The 25,467-nt window shown below is 40.4% G+C and overlaps 1 protein-coding gene across 7 annotated transcripts in view; it reads right to left on the minus strand.

Annotated features, from left to right (window-relative positions):
* LOC110965912 (CUB and sushi domain-containing protein 3) overlaps window positions 1-24,832 on the minus strand; it is a 365,206-nt gene extending 340,374 nt beyond the window's left edge. For 6 of the 7 annotated variants that reach the window (XM_051955088.1, XM_051955089.1, XM_051955087.1 and 3 more), the window contains exons 1-2: window positions 24,428-24,832; window positions 23,354-24,323 (exon numbers count right to left, since the gene is read on the minus strand). In XM_051955088.1, coding sequence (XP_051811048.1) covers window positions 23,354-23,642 — 289 coding nt within the window. In that variant the 5' untranslated portion in view covers window positions 23,643-24,323; window positions 24,428-24,832. The remainder of the gene's footprint in view (window positions 1-23,353; window positions 24,324-24,427) is intronic. The other variant, XM_051955084.1, reaches the window with a different exon arrangement.
* Between the last annotated feature and the right edge of the window lie 635 nt (window positions 24,833-25,467).

Consider the following 25,467-nt stretch of genomic DNA (forward strand, 5'->3'; position numbering starts at 1 on the left):
AAATCTATTCACCAAGAGTAAACAAAAAATTAAAAAGTCACAATGGAGAAACAAATAAAACTTTAGAATGTTAGTAAAACTTGACATATTTACCCCCTTTTACTGCTAACCTTTTTGAGTATCTTAAATTACAACTGGCCGCATTTGGCAACACAATAAGACTGGAGACAATAAGTCAACAGCATCATCTATAGTAACATCAGTAACAGCCAGTCATCACAAAAGAAAATTTGTGATCTGTGGTTGCCTTTTCAAAATACAACGCAGTGATTTTTTGTTTTCTTAAAGGAAGCAAAGAGTAAAAATTTCCACTCCTTGAAAATCTTACACACAGTGATTTAACTTGTCACCTTGCTGTAGGGATTTCGGGGTGTAGTTCCTGACAATACTGTTGGGCATGGTAATCCTCTGATTTCCTGCTAAAGATATGCATTTTATTGTTCAAATTATGGCAAAATTTAGATTTATGTATATTGAGAGCAGACATAAGTTTAAAGAAAAGTCTCATTTTGTTCTAATCAGTTGCTCATCATTTTTAGAATATTAATCTAATGTCGAGCTGATATGATTTGTCACTTAGTTGTTCATAAGAATAGCAAGTAATTATTTATATTGTAAATTAACGGTTTAACTTTTTTTTTTAGGCTATCCCACCAGGAATTGTTTGGCTGTACCTTTCACATTGTAAGGTGATTACATCAAGGTTTTGGACCCAAGCCTAAAAGAAATTACGTCTCTACACAACTAAGTGTTTTTTTTTTTCTCTCTCTCTCTGCTATGATAAAGTGCAACAAAATCTAATATTTGAGCACATTTCTAAACTACACTGCAGGCAACAGGAGGCAGTTAGGGTGGATGGTGGGTGCACAAAGTGCCACAGTAGCGACAAGGGTTCACATCAGGGCTCTCATGTGTCAATAGGCATAAGCAACAAAAGCCTTTTCCTTAGTTCTTATGGTTAAATGCAAATAAACACATAACTCACGTCTGTGTGGACACTTTCTGTACTCAGCCACACCATGATCCTCATCGGAGATTACATCAATCTCGTGACATTAATGTCCAAAAACTCATCGGTGTTCATCAAAATGAAATATTCAGGAGCTTCTTCCTTGAAAACAATCCCTTCGTGTCTTAAAACTGCCTGGATCTAACAATACACCATTTCCTCATTTAGTATGCGTAGAGCTCTGAATATGTAAATGATCCAAGCTTCCATCTCCACCCACCGCTCCAACGCTCATCTAAAGGCTGCTAAGCTTTGACTCTGCTCAAACACAACAAAACTACTTAATAACAGTAACAAACAGTATACACAATATGAATTCTAACAGCTTAAACATGAAAACACATCAGTGACACGCTCCAACCTGGTATCAAAATGGATGCTGCATTTTGTGGTGAAAGTAAGAACAAAGGAAGACTTTTGTTTGCATTATGCGCTTTTAAAATGGCTACACTCCTGCATATAAATGCAGCGGAGCAGGTTCCATCTGTCATTAACGACTGTGAGTTTCTATACACAGTTTATTTTTGCTTGGAACCATTTTAATTCAGCACTTTTCACATCTCTCTTGTGACAGTGCACAGTCCACCTGCATAATGATGTGGAGCAGTATTTTTGGAGTTTTATTTACTTCACCTTGTTACTCTGGGAAGTGTGTGTGTGTGTGTGTGTGTGTGTGTGTGTGTGTGTGTGTGTGTGTGTGTGTGTGTGTGTGTGTGTGTGTGTGTGTGTGTGTGTGTGTGTGTGTGTGCTTGGGTAAAGGAACAATTAAACAGCTGTAAGCCTGGGAGAAAAAAAAAATAGTACAAGAACTGTTCTGGGCGTGAAATCACAGGCACGGACAGACTGACACACACAAGCATACGTGCACACACAGCGACAGAATGGGAAGTAATGGAGTGAGGAGAGAACGCTGCTGTCTGACATGAAAATCAACATAGCGTGACATGACCATTATACACACACACACACACACATACACACAGATCAATAGCCAACTGCTCAGACCTCTGGCAAATCATATGAAAAAAGAAAAAAAAAAAAGACCGAGATGTCTGCATAGATGAAGTCACTGATGATTAGGTATTTTCTTTGATTCACAGTAACCACTAATATACATGCAGCATGTATGGTAAATATATTTGTATGCAAGGCTCAGCCTTACAAAATGTACAGCTTCTAATGGAAACACAGAAAAGCTACACTCATCATAGGAGTAAACCCATGAGAAACTTGGAACAGTAACTGCACATGTGAAGGGTATCACCTATTTTGAAAAGCAGCAGAATCTGACTGAACCTCATCATGAAGAGAAGTTTATATGATATGTCTTTATTCCCATGTCATGCCACTGTGTGTTTGTGTATCTCTCTACTGATCTACTTGACCTTTCGAAGCAGCATTTAGGAATCTTTCAGAGGCAACCGACGAGAGGCAGCAAGACAGACTTATGTGACATTATATGTTCACGACTGTGTATGCGAACACACACTAGTATTGCACACACACAGTGAAAGTTAGCAATGTTGTTCTAAGTGATGAAAACAATGTGGCAACAGTGACATTTAGACCATGGGGAAACAACAGTCTTTATGTTCATATCAGTTTGTCTTTGAAGTGTGCACACAAAAACACACAGCCTACACTTGTACAGCTGTACTTCACTAGATGGCTTACTATGATTAAAAATGCTCCTTGGCCATCATTATAATTACATTTTTTACATGTTTAGTGACTGTAATCTAAACACATCGTTATGACATAACTGATGGGGCTCAAAGCCAAACTCAAGGAAAACTACAAAGTAAAATGTTTTTTGAAAATACAAGACACTCAAAAGGGGATTTACAACGTTATCCAGCCCAGATCTTATTTTTGTCACAGTTCCATTTTCTTCCTTCCCTGTCACTTGTGTTTTCACCGCTTTCTCCCTTTAGTCTCAATTTGTTCCCGCTCATCCTCTCTCTGTGTTGATACCTGGGCGTGGCCACCTGTTCGTCTTCACAGGCAATAACCTGATACTTCTGAGAATCATCCACTAATTGCCTGCTGCAGTACTTAATCCTTCCAATCCTTGCCAGATTGCCCTGCCTGCTCCTGTGGTAGTTTAGCTGGCCAAATCTCTCCTTGTAGCATTTGCTTACCGGCAACTTCCCTGTGCTTCAGGTTTCAGTCTCCTCCGGTCGTTTCCTTGGCAGCTCACTTCCACCATCGAGTTCCAGCGTAACAGACGCCACGTTCACCTCCTCCGTCTCCAAAATGGTCAGTTAGCCTCCCACCAAGCGGCATGCCACGCACAGAATCGCCGGCCTGAAGGCCACATGCATTTCAAGATGTAAATCCATCTCCCATCCATCAGGTCTCCCTTTCCATCACAAAGGCTATTTTGCAATAAACCTTTGAAACCTGTGCAATCGACTCTGTGTTCTACATTTGGGTCCAGAAAAGCCGTGAGCCATAACTATTTTAGCAGTTTCAAAGATAAAGAGGACTGCATTCTTATAGTGTTTTGTATCAAAACACTTTACAGTATCTCATTCGCATCCACCCAGGTACACATATTGCAATAGATTTGTAGAGAAGGACATTTAAACAAGAGTGGCCGGTGATCAAACCGACAACCATGGCATGAATGGACAACTCACAGGCACATTCCCACTTCTATGAGTAGAAAGATTTCATCTTCACAGATTAGTTATATAATCTCAATAAAAGTATTATAGCTTTCTTGTTAAAAGTTAGAAAAGAAGATCGAAACCATTCTCATGTTTGCAACCAACCACCAGCAAATGGTTAGCTTGAATTAAAAAAAGCAAGAGGAGACTGATATCTTGGGTCTTTCTACAGTTTTAGATCTAAATCTCAAAAAGTGTCAAAAATAAATTGTTTTACTGGAGGCAGTGCACTGGATTTTCTTGGATGATTACAGTCTTCCCAGCAGAAGGCTGCAAAATGTTGCTCCACAGGGCCGGACTGGGAGTCAAATTCGGCCCAGGACTTTTTGGACCAGACCACCTGTGCAATCCCCCCTCCACCCACCACCACTATGGTGGACTATGTGTTGACATTTGAAATGCATCTTGAAACCATGAAGACACCTGTCTTATCAATTCAATTAATTTGTGACTTCTGTCTTCTTTCTCTCCCTCTTGCCCTCTGTTATCTCACAGCACTGAGATTTCGCAAAGAAATGTAAAGTAGGCTACTTTACAACTGAAACGCATTATTATTATTACTACTATTATTATTGCTACTACTATTACTACTATTATTATTACTACTAGGCTGCTACTACTACTATTATTATGTAGCACTACACTGTAGTCTCACACTCACACACACACACACACACACACACACACACACACACACACACACACACACACACACACACACACACACACACACACACACACACACACACACACACACACACACACACACACACACACACACACACACACACACACACACACACACACACACACGCTTTAGACACCAGCTCAGAGTTGATTACAATTCAGACCATAAAAAAATCCTTTTTCAGACATTTTACCTGTGAAACACACATTAAGACCATCAGGGAAAAAATATAATATGCAGATGGAAGAATATAAATCACATTTGAATATTTTGGCAGTTTAGTTTGAACAGCTACATTTTGTCAGCGGATGCGTCCATGGAAACGACTCGAAAACACATGAGGACAAGAAAAGTCAGTCTTGAGTGTCGTTCAGGTCATGTCGTCAGGGCAATACTAACTAACCAGGGTGCGCTTGAGTGTGTGACTTCTTTCAAGTTCATGCAATTCTATACCATGGCCGAATGAATTTGTTTTCGTTGTTGCGCCCAATACGAGCTGCGTTTGTATTGCAGGAGACAGCTACATTTGGCTAACTAGCCAATTAGCTTCTAATGCTACCGTAGATAGACCTTGGGCTTGGGCTAATAGTTTACTCCACCGATGCTAACAGCTTGATATTTCTCTACTAAAGGCAACATATTCAGACATCCTCGAAGATATAGTGAAACGCAGGATTCTTTCATGCTCACCACTCCAGCCTCGCTTTCTTCACCTCCATCTGCATCCTCATCCTCACTTGTTGGCTCAGCCTCTTCATCAACAGGTGGCCCCTGTGCCTGTGATGGACCGGCAGCGGCTACAGGAAACATTTCTTTTATTGTTTTACCCTGTCCGGCCGACGTTTCGAGAGCTTTTCTTCTTTTTTCTGTGAGCTTTTCAGCCCTTCCTTTACGTTTTTTGACGTTCTTCTCCATCTCCAACTGCCTGGCTGGGCTTTACTGCACACACCACGATATCAAGTCTAAACTGAATGACCGAATGAAATAACGTTCAATCCGTCCCTGTTGCTCTATAAGACTAAACATCCAAATTCTTCCTTTCAGCATATCCTAAGGGTGGTCACATTTGACTCTGCAGTGATGACCCAGACCTCTTTGATATAGGTATACACTCGCTAAACTAATGCAAAACCACGCTCTCAAAGGCTCTGAAGTTCAAGAAAAACTTAGTTATTCCTTGCACAACATTCATTTTCAGGTGAACATGCTGTACATTACTGCAGTAGTTTTCGCGCCTACTATTTTTTCACTGTCCTCTTGCTCAAGCCGGCTGAGCAGTGACAGGTCGGTTAGTGTGCTGATGCTGAAGAAATATTTGCCTATTTTAATGTTCCTCCTCCCGGTTTCTGTCTTTCGTCTCCTGCCTCTCTCTCTCTCATCCTCTCTGTCAGCTATAGTAGGCCAGTTAACAGTAATTATGAGGTTTCTCGTTAATTAGCGAGGAGCACCCAGCTGTTTCAGCCCCACAAGACAAAAGGCCTTCAGCACACACTTCAACACACGTGCGCACACAGACATAGACACATGCTCGTGCACACACCTGGGGAGTCTTGGTAAAATGTCAGGGCTGTTCAGATTGTAATTACAGGGAGATTTGCTGCCTCTCTCGCAAAGCCGAGATAAACCACCTGACTGCCACACAAACAGATGCACACATACTCCTGTGCACGTTCACGAGTAGCTAACCACTCAGGTTTTACAGAAAATCAATACTAAACAACTGTGTCTTTGGCACACACCATATTAGAGGTGACACGGTAACAATTAGCACTTTATGAGTGAATATAGATATATATGTATATACATAAAATGATTAATCACTTTTTTCCCCAACTAGCCTAATGCATTAGCTTAATGTGTTCTGAATAAAGTAAGACTGATAAAATGATCTGCTGAACCAAGAAACTCTGTCCACACTTACACCTGCTTGACTCATTCAAGAACCTCCACTAAATCTCTGTGGGTTAAACCAAACACTTCTAGTTGCTGATGCTGCTTGCAAACACCTTTCTAAAAGGTAGACAGTAGTTTGATTGACACCACTGTTCTGCAGCAGAGGCCATATGGATTTAACAAATATGATGCGGTAAAAGAAAATCCACCTACACAGTGTGGTTTATAGATAGCAAGAATAATCTGATTTCTTACGGGGGATTTTATGCGTCTATCAGCTTAAAGTAATCAAAGAATTGCTATAATCGCTATATTGGCAAAAGCTGTATTATTGCAATGAAAATGAAATTAATTCCTTTTGTAATGATAATAAAGAATGTGTTCCAAACATATATTTAGCATTGACCCCTACTGACAATTTGGAATCCAACTGCAGAAGAAATAACTGCAATACCCAAAAATTGAATGGCCCTATTACTGTAGTGGGAGGTCTGTGTCGGTTTGTGTGTCTGTGTTTGTGGGTGGATGCACATTGCGTGTTCCAGGCAGACTGACTGTCTGCCGCTTTCTACATGTGTGTACGAGTGTCTGAACGTCTCTGTCTTTCTGTGTGTGTGTGTTAAATGTGATCTTGGCAGGTTCCTGAAAGCCTGCTGAGCTGTGAAGAGGAGGTGTGATTATAATTTCAGCGCCCCACTGTTTCCGCCATAGTTACATCAGTACTTAAGACGTGCTACACCTATTTTCCCCCGGTGCTCTTATTCATAACTCTTACCTCCAAGGGCACAGACAGTAACATCGGGGGTCAATTTACTTCAATCTAGACTAAATTAGAGTGGAGACAAATACAGCTATCAGCGAGCTCACACGAAGCACTACTCAGTTATTGAAAGTTATTTTTCTGAAACTTCCAAATGAAATCTGCAATTGTGAAGGACTATTGCCACTTATTTTTGTACTGGTTTAGAAGTAACATTTCACATTCTGATTTCTCATCTTGCTCAATGGGATATTTTAGGATTGTATGATGTTCATGAAGTTGTTTTTATACATGTGTTCTTACTGGGTTTAAGCCCTTGGTACGTATTTTGACTTTTTCAATGTTCAGTTCCTATACAGGATTCATCTCTAAGGAGATTTCTGGGCTGTTTAAAGTTATCTTGAGGTTTTCATACAAATCCTTTTTGCTTTTTAAAAGATAAGATCCATAAGTACACTGAAGCTATGGGGAAGGAGACAAACCAACAGAGATGGTGACATTCATTAAAGTGACTTTTCTGGAGCTTGCTGCCTCACTGATGGATTAAAAGTGAGTGCACATGATTGACTGTTCGTGATGATCATTAGAAACTACCTGCAATGTCACTTTCTGTATGCAAAAGCACGATGAAGGCAGGTAAGACAGGTTATGTCCTGCTTGGTGCATCACTGGAGAACATTTCTAACAAGCCAGCAGATCCAACTTGACAGCTGCAGTATGTTCAGGCACAGCAACAAATGGCGAACTGGACGGATGGACAGACAAGCACTTGCACCTCTTCTACTGGGAATGCGTTTGTCAATCACGAACCTAATGAGTTTTGTTTCATAAGGTATTAAATTAAATCCCTCACCTCTCTGTGTTTCGTAAACAACCCAGCATGACGATGAAAATGTCATGTTTGCAACGGATTCTCAGAAGTCTGCAGTTCAAGCAGAAATAGTCCGCTCCGTTGACACTCCATCATGGTGCATTAAGTTGAGCGGCTTGCACGTCAACAGGAAGCTAACATTTCCAGTTGGGGAGAAAAAAAAACACCTCCTCTGTAAAACCAAACGTGACAGCTCATTCTCACTGCTGCTCAAAGCCTGAAAGACAATAAGACAGCCTCTCACAACATCCAAGACTAAGTTCACCTGCTGATCAAACGCCACCTGTTAAGTCACATTAGCCCATCATAAACACTGCTGTCACTCAATTTTCATATAAATACTATATTCCAGGCTCATTCTTCATTTGGACTGTATCATTACTTCATGTTATTTTATTACTTACTGCTTGTTGTCATGCACCGTCCAGTGGTAGCTATTTATATTTTCGTCATGCCATGTATGATGACAATAAAGCTATTCTATTCTATTCTATTATCTATTTTGATCAATTCTTGCATTTTCAATGTATAGTCTATGGAACAGCTGATGAATACCCCAAAAATGTTAGTATAAAACATAGTGAAGCATTCACTGACTTCAGTAATACCAGTTCTGTCTGTCTCTTACATCCCCTCTAAGGATAAAGGGTTAAAAAAAGAACAAATAGAAGCGTTATAGTGTAAATATGGGACATAATCATATTAATCAGGCCAAAAAGCAAGTCAGTGACATTATACTGTAGCACATTTACTGCCACATAAACTTGCACATTTATTCATGGACCTCTGTCTACTTCAGTTTATTCCTGTTTGTGTCACCATGATAATGTTACTCTTTCTTTCTTTCATTATTTGCAAACACGACATAAACATTATTTAATGCATGCTCAAAAATTCTACCTGCTATTGAGTGTATCTTTACACTCCATAGACAGGAATTATACGATATGTAAGCATGATGCATTTGAAATATGATGTGATGTAAAAACTGCCCTGCACAGTGCAAACCATTATGACTGTCTCAAGGTAATACATGTGATTAATTTGAGTTATTGCTCCACATGACCGAAGTCGACAGATTAGTAAGAACTACATGGCCAATACATAAATCCACACGCTCAGCCTTTTTATGTGAAGAACAAGCCTCTTGTACGCGGCAAGAATAAAGATAATTTCTTTTTGCATCTAACACAAATCATCAATCAAAATATCCCCTCCTCCATAAACGGAAGAGGTAGTAACAAATGTGACGTTGGTTGTACTTGGAGCCCTTCATTGGATCATCTCGTCTAAAATGATGAGATGTACCACGCTCCCAATATTCATCAAACTCCAGTTAGCGGTGTCTTGTATACATCTGGAGGACAAATGAACTAATTAATGGATGTAATCCATATAATCCTCTTCGATTTCATTATGTAGAACAACAGTCGGGGTGTATTTTCAACTGTAATTCAAAAGAAAATAAACTGGAGAACGAGGTTAACCAGGCCATCAAAGGTGCTTAAATGTCTACTGGCTCTTAAGTCAATTAGTAAAGAGTATTAAATTACTATTTAAACTTTGGTGGCTGACTTTTTCTTCCTGTTGTGTACATATTTACAAAAAACAACAGCTACGTAAGGAGTACATTTACACTGAATTAGAAATCCCTTCATTTGTATCTGAGACATCATGATGGTTGCTCTGATTCAGTGTGCAGTTACTTATTTCACTATAGTTTTCAAAATGTTGCTAGTCAGTTCAATTTACACCTGAAGTTCCATTAAGATCAGAATAAACTGGTCAGCAGAGTCTGTCTTTCCATTTGTCAGAATTTACCTTTAGCTGGTCTCCAAACACCGGGCCTTAAAAGCTCCATCTGTAAAACCTAAGCTCAGTCTGTGTAATCTAGGCTTATAAATAATAAAAGAGTGGCTAGGATAATTAAAACAGGTCTTGAAGTCCAGCAACCTTTCAATTTGTTTTTTATCCTTTTGTCATTAGCTTCCCGCGCCCCATTATCTCTGATTAATTGAAAGAAGAAAAAAAAAACAACAAAGAGGCAAAGAAAAACTTTCCACTCAGAATTCTGAGTAGAGATCCTTTGTGGACTCCAGCTCTAAGGCCTTCTGTGAAGTGCCAGAAATAAAAAAAAGAAAAGTTGATCACGGTTGGGAACTTGACGCCTTTAAGAACGCACTGACCTCCATGACATACGTGGAGTCCAGTGCTCCTTGTGGTCGAATGGATTTCAATTCTGTTGATTTCTGTTCTAAGAAGGCACAACCCTGACCCAGTGGCTCAATTCCTTTTATCTTTCAATCCCTTTTATGCTTTCATCGTTCTGTTTCCTTTGATCTCAAAAACTCATTTCAGCTCAACCTCTACCAGGCATTTGGACACAGACTAGTCCTCAGAGCAGTCTTGCCTCCTTTGTTTGTTGGAAGATAAACAGTAAATTACCTCCAGCAGATGAGGTATGGATGACACTTATTAGACTGTATTACTTGTGGCATTTGGGGTTTCTTCATTTGCTTCAGAGATGTCATCCAATTTTAACATTGGACTCTCTTCAAGAAAAGACAAATTACATTTTTTATACTGTGATGCGCTAAGATGATGATTTTTTTTTAAATTTTGTAATATGTTAAAAGATGTGTTAGTAGATATTATTAAATGGCATTCCAATACATAGTGGCAGGTGTAGTTTCCTGATTCACTCTCTTCTATAATTGTGTATACATTTCTTCAATGAGGACTGTGTTGGTTTGTGTTCTCATAAAGCCAACAAAACTACATTATGTAATGTTGAAAATACTTTTTTGAAAGAAAATTAGATTGGGTGGAACGATGTCCGAACCAAAAATATGAGTATGGTTTTCCATTAGTGACAAAATTGTGATTAAATTGTTTGCTATACCTTTCAAGCCAAGGAGGCACTTAACTACAGCCTTATTTTCTGTAAAATCACATAAAATCTGGAGGAACATTGGCACCAAATACAACAGCAACAAAGTGTATCACAGGAAGCTTGCCAAAGTAGAGACCTTTCTAACGTAATGACTATCGATAGCAGTTTTTCAGCCTGGTACATGAACCTGCCTCATCTACAACAAATGCAAAAGGATTATGGTATACATATACGTTGAGGGACTTTTTTAATGGATGGATGAAGCTTGATGTTCATGAACTCGTGTATGACAGAAGGTGATTGGGATTAAAAGGATAGAGTAAACAGAACTCTCCTACAAAAGACCAGGCTTTGAATCCATTCAGTGATCCATTTTCACTTTGTGTACAGTTCAAAAAAGATTTTAGTTGGCTTTTGTCTCACACCACTAAGGGCTTTTCCTGTATTAAAGCAGACCATGAGCTTAACAATTCCAACAATAACCAAGTGCTGCGAGTACAATAACCATAAAAGTTTAATGACTCTGTAGTTAATAGAAGTAAGATACTGCACTGGAATATTATGATGGACAAACATATGCTGCCAGTATAAATATTACTGACGTGCACATCATAAATTATTTATGATATTTACAGCATGGACTTCAGAGATATTAGTTATACATCATTCAACAGGTAGCATCCAAATGCAGAGTAAAATTAGCTAGCCTCCACTGCCTCTCAGTCAGTGTCATGGGGAATCTGAAATTGGACAATAACATGGGCGAGAAGTATCTTTCCGGGAGACAAATGCATTTAACAAGGGGAGATGACAGAATGGGAGTACGCGTGTTGTGGTGTCAGGTTTGGTTGTGGTCACGCAGTTAAGCATCTGCTCTCTGTCTGACCCAGTGGCCCTGAATGAGAGTGGTAGGGAGACAGTGAGAGAGGGAGAGCGTGGTAGGGTCGGGGTGTGAGGGAAACAGACGGCCAGGGTCAAAGATCGAAGCGTTTACTGTTGTCCACTGCAACACCCTGCTGAGCTTTTGTCTGCGAGCTGGACTGAACCTGCATGCCGTCACCTCTGGGATGTTCTCATCAGACAAATGCAGGTTTAAGTACTTAATAAAACAATAAATTGTGTGTGTTTTTTATTACACAAAGTCATTTTTATGTCCTGTCAGTTGACATTTGCTGCTCTTTATTTGGCTTACAATTAGAACATCAAGTTAAAAGGCTGTTTGGACATCTTGTGTGTCCATATGCTGAGGTTAAGGTGGATCTCATGAGTTATTCTTGCGTGTGTGTATATACAGAATAAAGGCACGCATTAGCAGCAACTGTAGCTGTCTTGGTAACCATTCCTGTCTAGCCAGAAGAGATGTCCTCCTTTCTGGGGCATGCTGGTGACCGCCGAAGCATGAAAGCTTTTGAAAACAGCAATTTTAGAGAATACTAAATACTGGTGAAAAAATAGGACTTTTGGACTCGTCTGGATGTGCAGTCTCTTCAGAGTAATTTTATTGCCAACTATAAAAGACCAATTTCCTTTCAGTTTACTTGTTTTGTAAAAAAAAAAAAAAAAAAAAAAAGGCAGCCCCCAAAAAATGAATCAGAGTGTTGTTTTGGGGATTTATAGTTCACCACTGTTTTGACTGAGATGGGGCTAAGCAATGAAAAAGTGAGGAAAGCGAGGCGAGGAGAGATGTTAGGTAAGCAGGTGACAGCAGTTGCCTCCAGCTGTGAACTGAGTGCGCCCAGAAACAGGCTGACAGGGCCTGCTGGGGAAATGAGTCTTCTCTGGGAATAAATCCGACAAGCGCACACATGCATTCGCGCACACACACATGGAAAGGCGTACAGTGCGCAGGGAGACACACACATACATAGACAGAATGAACAACAGTACAAAAAGGCTCCCAAGGCGCAAGACTCAGACAGGAAATACATCATCAGTCAGGGAGAAATGCATCACCTGCAGAGCTCTGAGACTCCAAGCCAATAAAACTACAGGAGAAGGTGGTGGTGTTTATACATGCAAACACAATTGAATCATCATAATCCAAATATTAAAGCGATGCTGTGCAATGTTGTCGTAACAAAAAATATGTAGGATTACCTGAGAACAAGTAGCAGAATCAATCTGATGGTATTATGAAACGCGAGTGAGAGCTACTGAGAAATTGTGCGTTAAAAAACAAGGCATATGTTAAGCCAGATATGATATTGGGTCCATGTGTTTGGGACAAATGAGCACAATTGAAAGTCAACAAACTCAGGATACCTCGTTAAACCAGACAGCAATTAGCTGCTTATTAAATCACTAAGTCAACCCAGGTTTTCCAAATTCAGCCATTAGCGCATTTACACAGAAAATGTGATATAAACACCAGATGAACAGGTCTAAAATCCTATATTTCTTGCAAAAAGAAGAAGCTGTAATCCTAAATCAATATGAGGAGTGTAAAAATATAATACAGGCTAAAAGCAACACAACTATTGCAGCCAAAGCCAAAAGGGAATGCTCGCAAAAAAATGCAGCTGTGTGAATGCCATAATTGATAGGTTGATCAATATCAGTGCCACACATAAGGCAGGAGTAGACCTGGGTTTAATTATACTTGTGTATCCGAACGTTTGCCTTTTTCTTTAAGCTGCAGCTCTTTGCAATGTTGAATGGTCTTAGGGGCAAGTAAAGAATAAATATCAATATATCATTCAAACCCATTATTAGGCTTAGTTGTTAATCTTACATGTCCAGCTAGAACAAGGCTTCAGAGTTAAGCGGTGTCTGTTTTGGGATTATATCACAATATGAAGGTCTACAGAACAATGCAATAGTTTTGTAAGTGCTTTAAGCGCTAAAATCCCTTTCCTTGCAGGGAAAGTCTCTAACAATCACAGAACTCCATGGGATCTTCCAGGAATGGTAAATGTCATTTTTCAAGAGAAACTATTGGTCGATAGGTGATGCTTTTATCTGTGTTGATCTGTTATCTACAGCATAACCTGCTCCAAAGCAGGGTTAACTCTGAAGTTGCCTCCTGCTTCACAGTACAATTCTCTGGTCTAACAGCCCGATCTCACGAGGATTTGTGAAACTGTCACGTAAATTTTTGTTTCGGTTTCGTGCGCACCAACACGATTTCGTCATGTTTTTCGTGCCGCTCACAACGAAATGCACACCAATGTATTTTAAACGGCGGACTTTTCGTGCCACTCAGAACGTATTTCAAACGAATGGGTATATTATATTTTTAATGTAAAAGCGTTGCGAATCCAATGCTACATTTTGCATTACATCATCCCTAACCATAACCCTAACCATAACCCGGTGGTACACTTACCAATTTGCATAGGAATTTAAAGAATGTCCAAAGGCTGCAAACGCGATTCTAAGAATGTCTGACGGCTGCAAACGCGATTACACAAACAGTATACGCCGATGGACAGCTTAGATCGTCATGAATCCGCCGGTATAAACCACTTTCAGATGTGATTACCACAGCGGGTTTCGTTGTGAGCAACACGAAAAACATTTCGTAGTAAGCGGCACGAAAAACATGACAAAATCGTGTTGGTGCGCACGAAACCGAAACAAAAATTTACGTGACAGTTTCACGAATCCTCGTGAGACCAGGTTGGGTCTAAATGCACACAAAAACTCGTACTGCTGCTTTATCATTTTCTCCCTGTCTCCTGATTCCCAGTTGTTCCCAGCAAAATATTTCATACTTACTGTATATTTTTGCTGACTTGTTAATGCTTCCTAAAGGATAAATGTAATCTGCTCTTATAGTTTTAAAAACACATTGACCTTTATCTATAATTGATGCCAGTATAAATGTTAAACTACGGCTCTTTTTATAGTTACAAAAATGCATGTACTTTCATATATAAATGATGCTAAGACAAGAATTCAGATTGTTCCAGCTGACAGCAGAGAATGTAGTTTGGTTAAAAGAAGATTCATCTGTATTCTGAGCAGTAACAGATCTGACTGTTTCTACCATCACTAAATATTTTTTCCCACAAACATAAGAATTATTCCTGAAAATATCAAGAATAATCCAAATAACTACTGCGGATGTTCAGCAGTAAGTCCCTTAAGGCTTTATGGTAATGTGTAGCAATGGCATGAACAACTGTGATGTTTTCTCACACCTACACAAACACAATTTAGGTCTAACTGGTTATGTTAAAAATGGCTGCATGTTTTTTTAGGAATTTCTTCAGCTAAACTTAAATATCAGTATCTAGAGACTGTGCAAGTCTGTAAACGGCTTTTAAAGTGCCTTTTCTAACATAACACGTCTCTGCATGTCTTTGTAACATCACTTAGTGATAAAGTATAGCAACAGCTAATATGAAGTGATGTGGTAATGTTCACATAGCCACATAGCTTTATTGCTAAGCTTGAGAAAAATCTGAAAAACATAAGACAGAACAGGGAACGCAAAAGACAAAGTAATAAAACTAGTGTCTGCAAACTGGTCCAATGACAACAGATAAAGAAACCGAGAGCTTGTTTTGTGTGCTGATGAATCCAAAAGAAAAGTTGAATTAATTATGAGCTAAATTACACTCACAAATTACAAATCGTGTTCTGACCATTTTTAATTGAAATAGTCCATCATTTAGCAACAGCATCAATCAAAGCCTTGTATGATATTCATGAGTATTAACACTGCTGGTGCATGATTTACATATTATTAGCTACAACAGTGCTCACTGGCTAGACATGGGGTGCATCCATTCATTAAGACCTCACAGTTATCATTAGCGTACCTGAAGTGTAGATATGGCATAAAGGGATTGCTAACTTTTTAATCAAGATTGTATTCATGTTTAATTATGTGTCACAAATGTTTTTTCAAGCAGTATTTCAGACAAAAGAGAAAAAAAAATGCTGTTTGCTTGACTGGACCATTTTTCCCTCCTTTACCTGCAGCAGAGTAACCTAAAAAGCAGTGAAGAAGCTGACAGCCAATTTACTAAAATAGATATGAACCGAAGGCAAAGTGACGGGATTGAAACCAAATTTATTTAGTTCAAGCTCATTTTTTGGTTGCCTTGACGTCAACATGATTTGGTCTGCAGAGTGTTTTTTTGTGATAAACACGGCCTGGCTTCACGGTGATAATGACCAACCCTATTAGTTGTGTGTTACATTGTTGTGATGCTGGTTTGGTTGAAATTTTATGTCAACCACTGAATGTATTTTCCCCACGGAGCAGCACACAGTCATTAAGGGTATCAGTAGCTTCCTCAAGGACAGTCTGACAGGGACAGACTCTGGCTGTCACCGGGGACTGAACCTTTGACCGACTCTGCTGTTTGTGTCCACCCATCTATCCTCCTCCTCCTCCTATATATACACTATTTCCCATTTTGCTCCAAGCTTCCATCTTTAATGAAATCCCTCCTCCCATGCTGGCAACGTTGCATGTTTCCTTATACAGATTAGAACACCTCAAACACACGCATACCAACAGGGAGCACCAGCTGGATACGAGACTGTCTGTCTTTGTTAATTTCTCATCTGCCTTTCTCGTAACGCAATGGAGAGAGTCTTTGTGTGCATGTGTCACACTCCTGTCCCTGTGCATGTGTTGTGTGCTTGTGAGTATTTGCAGTCGCACCCTCAGGGAAACACATGCTAACTTTGTGTGCCCAGCATATTTTTGTGTATTTATAAGTTTGGTTGTGTCAGTGCTTGCCTATTCAACATGTTCACGTCATGTCTACTTCTAATCATCTTTGAAATAATGAAGAGGCTACGGCAGACTGACAGATTGTGTGTGTGCCCATGTGTGTGTGTGTGTGTGTGTGTGTGTTTCTGACAGAGAGACATGCAAAGTGCCAGGGTTCTGCAGATATCTCATATCTACAAAAAGTCACCTTCTGATTTAAAAGCACTGGGGATTTTTCCCATTTCATATGCCTTTAATCAACACTCTTTTATATTTTTTGAAGCATATTTGAAATGTGTCAAGTGGTTTGTGATTGTATTTGCATTTAGTGGAATTAGATTAAATGCACATAATGGAGTTTCAGTAAAGAAAATCACTAGAGACACATTGGAAATATACTTTCAACATCATTTCTTTACAGTTATTCCATTGTGGCACTATTTTGCTAATGACTATAAGTCACCATATCTTTGCATTCAATTACAATAAATCATGACAGAATTTATTACACTCGTTACACCATTCTGCAAATGCACATTTGCAATAGACCTTGCAGGAGAAGAGCAATTGTATATAAAATGCTGTTATGAATCCACAGGGCCCTGGAACAACTGGAACAGCTAACTGGAGTACAGTCTCTCTTTATTCCAATTTGCATGGCAAAATTATCACTTCATTCAATTTAACAAGCCGGTTGATAGCAGAGACAGCTCAATATGTGCAAGATGACATTTCTAAAATCATAGCAGGCAAACGCATATCTGAAATACATGAGTAGATTTGGCTCTCTAGCAATTTAAAACACACCATTTGGGATGCAATCTGTGTCTAGGAATAAAATGAGTTTCCTGCTATGACAAAAAAAAATGCACATGAGAGATTAACAGAGCTGGACCATGTAAGTACCTACCTATTATAATCAACACTTGTAACAAATTCACCAAGGATGGGGAGAGAGAAAGGAAAGAAGGATAGGGAAGACTAATGGACAACAGAAAGGACAGAGAGAAGAGATGAAGGAGGTGAGAGGGAAAATGGCAGATGTGGGATGAAAGAAAGGTGGAGATTACAAATTCAGCATGGGTGGAGGTCAGTAGCAGGAGGCAGGAGAAAGAAGAATGGGTTATTAGTGTAGGAGGAGAATGGATGTGGAAAAAGAACTGAATATGGAGCAGTCAAGTATTCAAACCACAAAGACACACAACAAAACACCTTCTTGCTCACTACTTAACAGGGGAGTTCCCATTATACAGTTTTATGCAAAGAGTATGGAGACTCCTGCTGTGTCATCTGCCAATGGGGGGTGGGGGCCTAAATTTAACTTTACTAAATTTAACTATTTTATAATCATTTTCTTTTTGTTCATGAAACGAAAAGCTAGAGTGTATTACCATTTGAATAGAGGCTCATTTTAACGTCTGCATGCAGCAGGGGTTGTATTTGTTTTCAGATTAGAAATCAGCAAAATGTGTTGTTTGCCCAGAGGTGTCAAAACCTCCTCAAACAACTGTACATATCATAGAAACACCAAAGTACAAGGGTTTCAAAGCAAGAAAAGGTGAGCAAAGGGAAAAGGTTCAGTGCCATCTCATGCTGTTAATATCAAAGGCTTCAGAGTCATTAAAAAAATGTGCAGCAACACATAATCACATCCGCTCTTGGGGTTAGAGGCAACCATTATCCCAAGAACTATATTCATAAGACAGTATGTCTCAGTAAGAAAATGAGCTTTGACATGAAATTAATGCTGCCTGGATGACAACCAGATGCAAGATTGTGATGAAAATATTCACTAAACATATTGCACAAACTGTATGTTTATAAAAAGTGTTATACGGATAGGCTTGTCTTATATGTATCTGCAAAATGGCTCAGTTGGTTTAGACTTTGATTTCAACAATATCTGCTCACAGACAGATGGTTACATTGACGGAAGTTAAACCACTTGTTGAAAGAGTCCGTCCAATAAAAGTCAAGTTTCTTATCTTGTTAACATGTCTACATGATGTTTTTTTGTGTGCTGGAAGTCAAATTAAAAGCAAAAAAAGCATTCAACACCATGGTTGAGCTATTGTGTACCAACGACAGTCTCAAAAACATGAATTCAGACATATGGGGTTTCATATATAACTAACTCAAGGAATCCATCCTGCCAACTTCCTGATCAGACCTTCCCATATCCTGTTTTTTTTCCTCAGAAATAGATTCCAAATCGAACATGGATCTCTGAAAGACTCCAATTTTACAACTTGCTGTTGTGAAGCATAAAGTCGTCTGACAGTGTTTGAGTGGAGTCAAAGGTGAGGAGGTATGCTTGAGCTGAACTGAGCAGAGAAGGAGTGGATGGAGATACTGGTGGGGACCAATTTTCACTGACTCATGCATAGTGAAGAACGACAACGAAGCAATTTTAAGGCATGAAGGAATTAATTTCATTGGGAAAATAAATAAATATGTAATTTTGGTGAGCTGGGATGAGTTTTTAGGGCTTTAATTAATGCCAGGAGAGGAACTTTAAGGTCAATAAAAGATGATGCTCTAGGCAAAATATGAAAAATATCAACACCTACTTGAGATATGACACAATGTATAATCCTTGCTGTCTGGTGTCATAGCCAAATTCACACTTTTATGCTTCCCTACGTCGCTTGAATGTCACACTAATTCTGGCATTGTTGTGAAATGTCAAAGAAGCAACGGAGAAGAGGAAGCAGAGGTTATAACGGGGTGAAAAAATAAGAGGGGAATTTCTAATTGACTGTACAGAAGTTGTCAGGTTGTTATGTGAGTGGTAGTCAAGGAGGATATATCAGGAAAGACTGGAGTCAAGGATGCAAAAGTGAAATATTGCTAAAAGTAGTAAAACAAAGACATGAGTGGAGAGTGTGGTCAAGATAAAAGAATAGAAAATGGTGAGATGACAGAGGTGAGACGCTGCCAACATCAAAGCCCACAGATGAATGGAGATGAAATTCCAAATGTAACTGACATATGTTATGTTACTATATTACCTTCTCACCATTCGCCTCTTTCTCAGTCTCGCCTACCCTCATCTTTCCCTTTCTCTCCTTCTTTCTCTGTAAGTCGAAAGTATTTATATGATCAAGAGGCTGACTCTGCGACAGACACATCTTTCTCCCAGAGAAACCCGCCATAAGCCACAGGATTAAATGTGTGTTAGAGAGTCTGTGCTGCGCTAATGTTCAGTCTGAGAGTGCTCGTCTGGCTCAGTGTGCACACAGTGTGATAATAGGCCAAAATGTATGTGAGTGTAAGGGAGGGGAAAGACAAAAAGCTGCCTCTGAGCTCACCGATACCACATATTATCAATCGCACATAAAATGTCAATTGACAACTGACAGCTGAGATTGACGATCAAAATATTCAACCAATAACTAACGCAGATAAATGATTAGTAGTGGCGTATTAATGGACAGCATCAATCAATGACTTATAATCAGCATCAGGATTGTAGACTTCTCCAATCAATCTCTGAACTCCAGTGATGGGTTATAAAACCTGGTTGGACGACCATTTCACTGTGCCTGACAGCCAGTGCAATTTAACACTGATGACCAGCATTAAATTACTGGATGCTACCAGGGGATGACTGATATATTTCAATTTAACCATGCTACAAGAACAAAGCACTATGAGAACAAAGCACTGCATTTCCATGCCTCATCAATATAAATTAACTTTTTTTTTTTTAAACTTTCGGGGTTAATTGCATGGCCACAAGCTAAAAACCAGCCTTTAGTTGAACCAGTTGCAATACCTCACCCTACCAGAAGTAGATTACCTGGCTGTCTAATTGATAATTAGTGCTAGATGATTGATCAGTGTTAGTCCATTGATTGAGAGCTGAATACATCATTACTCTCAGGAGAATATATGTGATAAGGTTATATCTTACAGATGGTGTTGAAGCAGAGCTCAAATACAAATCTGCTGCAAATGTGTGAGGTTGGACACAGCTCTGGTTTTGATTCCAACAAGCTGAATGTAGCCCAGAATACATTTAGGTCTGTGTGACAGTGAAAAAAGCGTGTGGGTTTGTTTTTTTTTTTTCCTTGTCTGCGCACATGTGTGATTTAGTATGTTTGGTGAGTAAACTAAGCCTCTGGAGCCAGAGGACAAATCTGACAGACGAAATGAAGAGGGGGAGCCGAGAGGAGAGATGAGAGTAGAGAAGAAATGCTGAGCAGAGGAGAGGAAAATAGAGGCAAGGGGGACAGGAGAAAGGAGGAGAGTTGGAGTTAAGCTGAGGAGAGCAGTGGGGAGGAGAAGAGGAGAACAGATGAAACGGAGAAGAAGGGATCAGGGGCAGGAAGAGCAAAGAGCAGCAAATTTTGAGGATATGACAAAGAAAAACTTCATTTGAGGAGTTTTTATTCTTTCATAGGAAGCTCAAGATTATGCTTTTGAAATTAAATTCTCATAAGGCATTGAAAGACAAACCTAAAGAGCAACAGCTTTATAATAACCTGTCAAACACTCAAACAGGGTCCTGGAGTGCTGAAGCCTTTCATCAGCTTTCTCCAAAAATGACCTCTTGTCCTCATTTAAGTGTCGGATGTTGGTGAACGCAGAATCCTCAATTAAAGCCTAGCATTATGACAAAAGATGCCACTACTTTGGAAATGGCACTGCATCTTTGTGTCAAACATGTTGAGCCATTTGAAGATTACCATTTTTGTCCACTAGCTGTAGCAACGTGAGAATCCATTCCTGCCTTCTTCATTACTGTTCCTTCCAGATTGCTTTTTAGAACAGAACTGCTGGTCCATACAGTGATTGGTTAGCTGCCAATGGCCGGTACAGTAGACCAATTTACCAGCCACAGACAAACTGTAACGGCACTTGGCTGGTGGCTGGTTTTAATTTTTCAGCCTGTTTTTAAAGTCTCTGTCCCCAAAATGTCAGTACGCATCAAGGGGACATTTAATTACACTTTTTTTTTTTTAGTTTTTTGTTCAGCCTCTATACTTTAAAACAATGTCTGATTTGTTTTCTTGCTTGGCTAGCTTCTGATATTTTAATAATCTAAAAGGAATTAGTGCTCAACTGAAGCAACTCTTCAGACAGCTTTAAATAAAAACACAAATACCTGATGCCAAGAGGTTAGATGTCAGGTGCTATGAGGTCTCTCAGGTTAGACAGCCAGGAGTAGATCAGTGCCAGGATCTGCGCCCCAAAGGGTTTAAAATTAGATCTTCTGTGCCTGAAGAAATCCCTGCTTTCTTGCCTTTGTTCGGTCGACACCCTACAAATCACAATCTCTCATCTGTCCATCAAAGTGAACCATGAAAAAAACCCTTTTGAAATAGAAAAGGCCGGTGTTTCCTGTATTTTTTTATGGCGTGAAACTACAATGCTGCAGCCTCTGATGGTGCAAATCCATGCGTCGAGACGTGCCCAATGTCGATTTGTTTAATCGTTGTGGAAATCCATAGTATTTCTGCTCAGTCAGCCAACTCACAATCTCCCTACACTGGAGGATCATGCAGACTTTACAATGACAATGACAAATAGTTCTCAATACCTTCCCCAGTAGCTGGATTTTGAGGTTTCCTTTGCCTTCTTGTGCAATTTTCAATCTCTCCCTTTTCTGCTTGCCAAACCTTAACCCACATTTCCCCAACAAAATCAGCCCGGTTGGCTCTGATCAGAAGCTCACAGCCCCTGGGGTGGGTTTAGTTAGAAACCTCATCCTGCCTGTGTCTCTAAACTTGTTCTGTCTGCTTTTGTAGAGCCATTTCTCACTCAACTCTCTGCTTCCTTTCCTCGTCTCCTCCTACAGTCAATCTTCCTCTTCCTCTCCTCAACTCCACTCTCTTCTCTAGGTGCGATGATGAATGGTAAGTTAGTTTCCATACCACAAAAGCCTCACCTGACGCAGCAGTGGGTGTGTTTGCACAGGAGGGGTAGGAGGTGTTTGTGTCTGTGTGTGCGTGTGTGCATTCATACAGCAATTCTGAACAGGATCAGAAACCAAGCAAGGGGAGACTGACAAAGAAAGCAAGAGTGACTGTGCTATACTGTGAATATTTTAACATTTTATTTCACTCAAGAAAGACAAGAAGAAGGGAGGGTGAGGGGAGAGAGAGAGACAAGGAGGGAAGACAAGGACAGAAAGTGTGTGTGTGTAGAGTGACGAAAAAAGGGGGGAGACACCGCTATTATATAACATCTTTTGAGTGAAATACAGTGAAGACACATAAATGGTGGTAGGGATTATGAGGGAGAACAAAATGCTGTGTAAGGCTTGGGCCTGATCACTACAAACAACTCACGTTCTCACACACACACACACACACACACACACACACACACACACACAGATAAACACACTCTCGCACACACTTGGTATAAGCAACTCACGTTCGCTGCCACAGCCCAAGAGCTACCGCAAGAATATTTATTGGCTACCAGCTCAATGGCTGTATTGAAGGGAAGGATGGAGAGAGAGAGAAGGAGGAAGAGGAGGAGAAGAGCAAACTGAAGCAAGCAGAAAACCAGGAAAGAGTCTGTTGCAGGTTCTACCCCTCTTTCTACAATTCTACCCCTCTTTCCTCCTTCTTCTGCTGCTGCTTCTCTCCTCATCCTCCCTTGTAAGCCAATTTCTCAGCTTTCCCCCTGCAACCCCACCATACATACATCCAGTCGCGCACGCTCCTCTCTCTGTCATGCACGCACACACCTCCCCAGACACCCTCGCGCAGACACCACACTCACACAGAGGGAGAAGATGTTTTCTGCTTCTTCTATCCTCATTATGACTGCAGTAGAAGTAGCAGAAGAAGAAATAACAGCACTCGTGGTGACAATGAGAATAAACACACCCAAACTGCGTGTGAGCGGGCTGTCGCTGCATGTGTGTCGCATCCCCTTACCTTGCGCGCGCGTGGAGAGCGAGCCGAGGATGAGACTCCACAGAAAACAGCGCATCACCGTCACCCCTCCGTCCGTCATCCTCCCCCTCGTCGTCCCCCTCTCCTCATTCTGCTTCTTGTTCTTCGTCGTCGCCGCCGTCGTCGTCGCCCTCTTCATCATCATCCTCCTCCTCGTTGCCGACGAGAGGTGCGCGAGACAGCGTTCCGTGTCGCGACTATTAGCGATTTTCTGATTAGCGCATCTTCCGTGAGCCGAGCGCGAGCCCTCTAAGCTCTCACCGGGCCGCATGCTGCTTCACATCCAGAAAACGGAGGGAGAGAGAGAGAGAGAGAGAGGAGAGAGAGAGAAGGGGGGGGGAGTGAGAGAGAGAGAGAGAGAGAGGGAGAGAGTGAGAAAGAGAGAGAAGGGGGGAGACGTTTTCTCTTTTTTGCCTCCTCCTTCTAACGTAGACTGGATAAATCCTTCATATCCGGAAAAAAAATGAATTCAGTCAAACATCCACAGAGAGGAGAGAGAAGACCGAGGGAGAGAGGATGGAGGCACAGGTTGTCTTTAAATCCACTCTCTGCTGCTTTTTATTCTGGCGTCAGTATCTCTCTATTCCGTCCCGTTCCATTGCAATAAAAAGAAAAGGGGGGAAAAGTAGAGAGCTTCAAATCCACACTTCCACCAGCCTGCATCCCTTCTTCATTCTCAAATATCTCCCCTTCTTTCCTCTGTATACGGGCTTTTTCTCCTCCTATGCGTCTCCTCTTCCTCTCCTTGTTTGGTCACTCTCTCACACACAAAGAATAAAATAAAATAGATAAAATCCCTCTTCGCTTGCTTCTTATTCTTTTATTTAATCTCAGAAACGGACCTGTTCTGGGTTTTTCTGTCCGGGTAATCCTTCTGTCTCTTCACTGCGCGTCTGTCAAAACCTTCCTTCTTCAACTGCGAGGTAAATTTCGCATCTTCACCCCCCTCGTCCTGAAAGAAGAGAAATTGATTACTCTCACAGATTCCTCTCATGCACTTCTATTCATTTAAAAATAATAATAACAAGCAGATGATCTGGTTTTAAATATCCTTACCAATTCAGCCAAAACCACAGCTGGCTCGCTCTGTTCAGACAGTCCTTTCAGTCCTTAGAAGTGCAGCGTGGTTCAAGATAATGTGAAAATCCTTTTCTTTTTTCTTTTAATCAGAAGCCAGAGGAGACGTGCATCGTCTCTTCTTCTGCACGGAATACTCGGGTCTCTTCTTCCTCCCGGTGAAGCAGTCGGTGCGTCTCTCCCTCCTGCCTGCCGGTACAAGAGATGCTGCCGTCAAGAGCTGCTCGTATGAGCTTCCCCCGCTTGTATTCACGTGCTTTTGGTCGGAAATAATAGTCTAAAATGGACTCTTTTCAAAAACTAGGTTGGCTGTTTGGGCGGATGACGGTGTGTTCTGAAACATCAAGCTGCGCAGGAGATGCTCTGTGTGCTCTTTGCCATTGCAGCTGTGTGGAGAAAAAAAGAAAGAAAGAAAGAAAGGACAGAGTGCATGCGTGTCCACTGGCACTGGCAGGGGGGTAATAGGTGCTTGCCAAAAGTTAACCTTTAATCCAAATGTGATCAAAACAGATGGGGAACAAGTCAAATGTACCGAGAAGTCTGTGTCTGAATCATCAATGATTTCAACCATAATGGCTCACCAGTCATCACTTAGAGCTCCATTTGTCTTCTGAAATGAAATCAATGCAAGAGAGGAAGAATTTGGGATTTGGTGGCAAATGGACAATTTAACGCATCTATCAGTTCTCTTGAAGAGCCACTGTTGAGCTCTTGAAAGCAACTAATTGATTTTTTGTTGTTTTGTTTGGCCGTCCCTTTGTGCATGTTCAGAAATAATACACTATTTAGCTTGTTTGCAAGTACTTTTGCAGTGACATCAATACACTCCATAGGGAAAATGTGTGAATGCACTCAAAGAAAAATTACCCAACGATAATTTATATGACATTCCAAAGAATTAAACCCATTATCTCCAGCAGTAATTATACCGTTTACGGAAATATCAATTGTTTAAACGGCTCATCAGTGCTTTGTCTCTATAATGCCGCATCTTCTTAGTTATCCTCAAAATCAACTAT

Source organism: Acanthochromis polyacanthus, chromosome 11 (genome assembly GCF_021347895.1).
Source record: "Acanthochromis polyacanthus isolate Apoly-LR-REF ecotype Palm Island chromosome 11, KAUST_Apoly_ChrSc, whole genome shotgun sequence".
In the NCBI taxonomy this organism is placed as follows: Eukaryota; Metazoa; Chordata; class Actinopteri; family Pomacentridae; genus Acanthochromis; species Acanthochromis polyacanthus.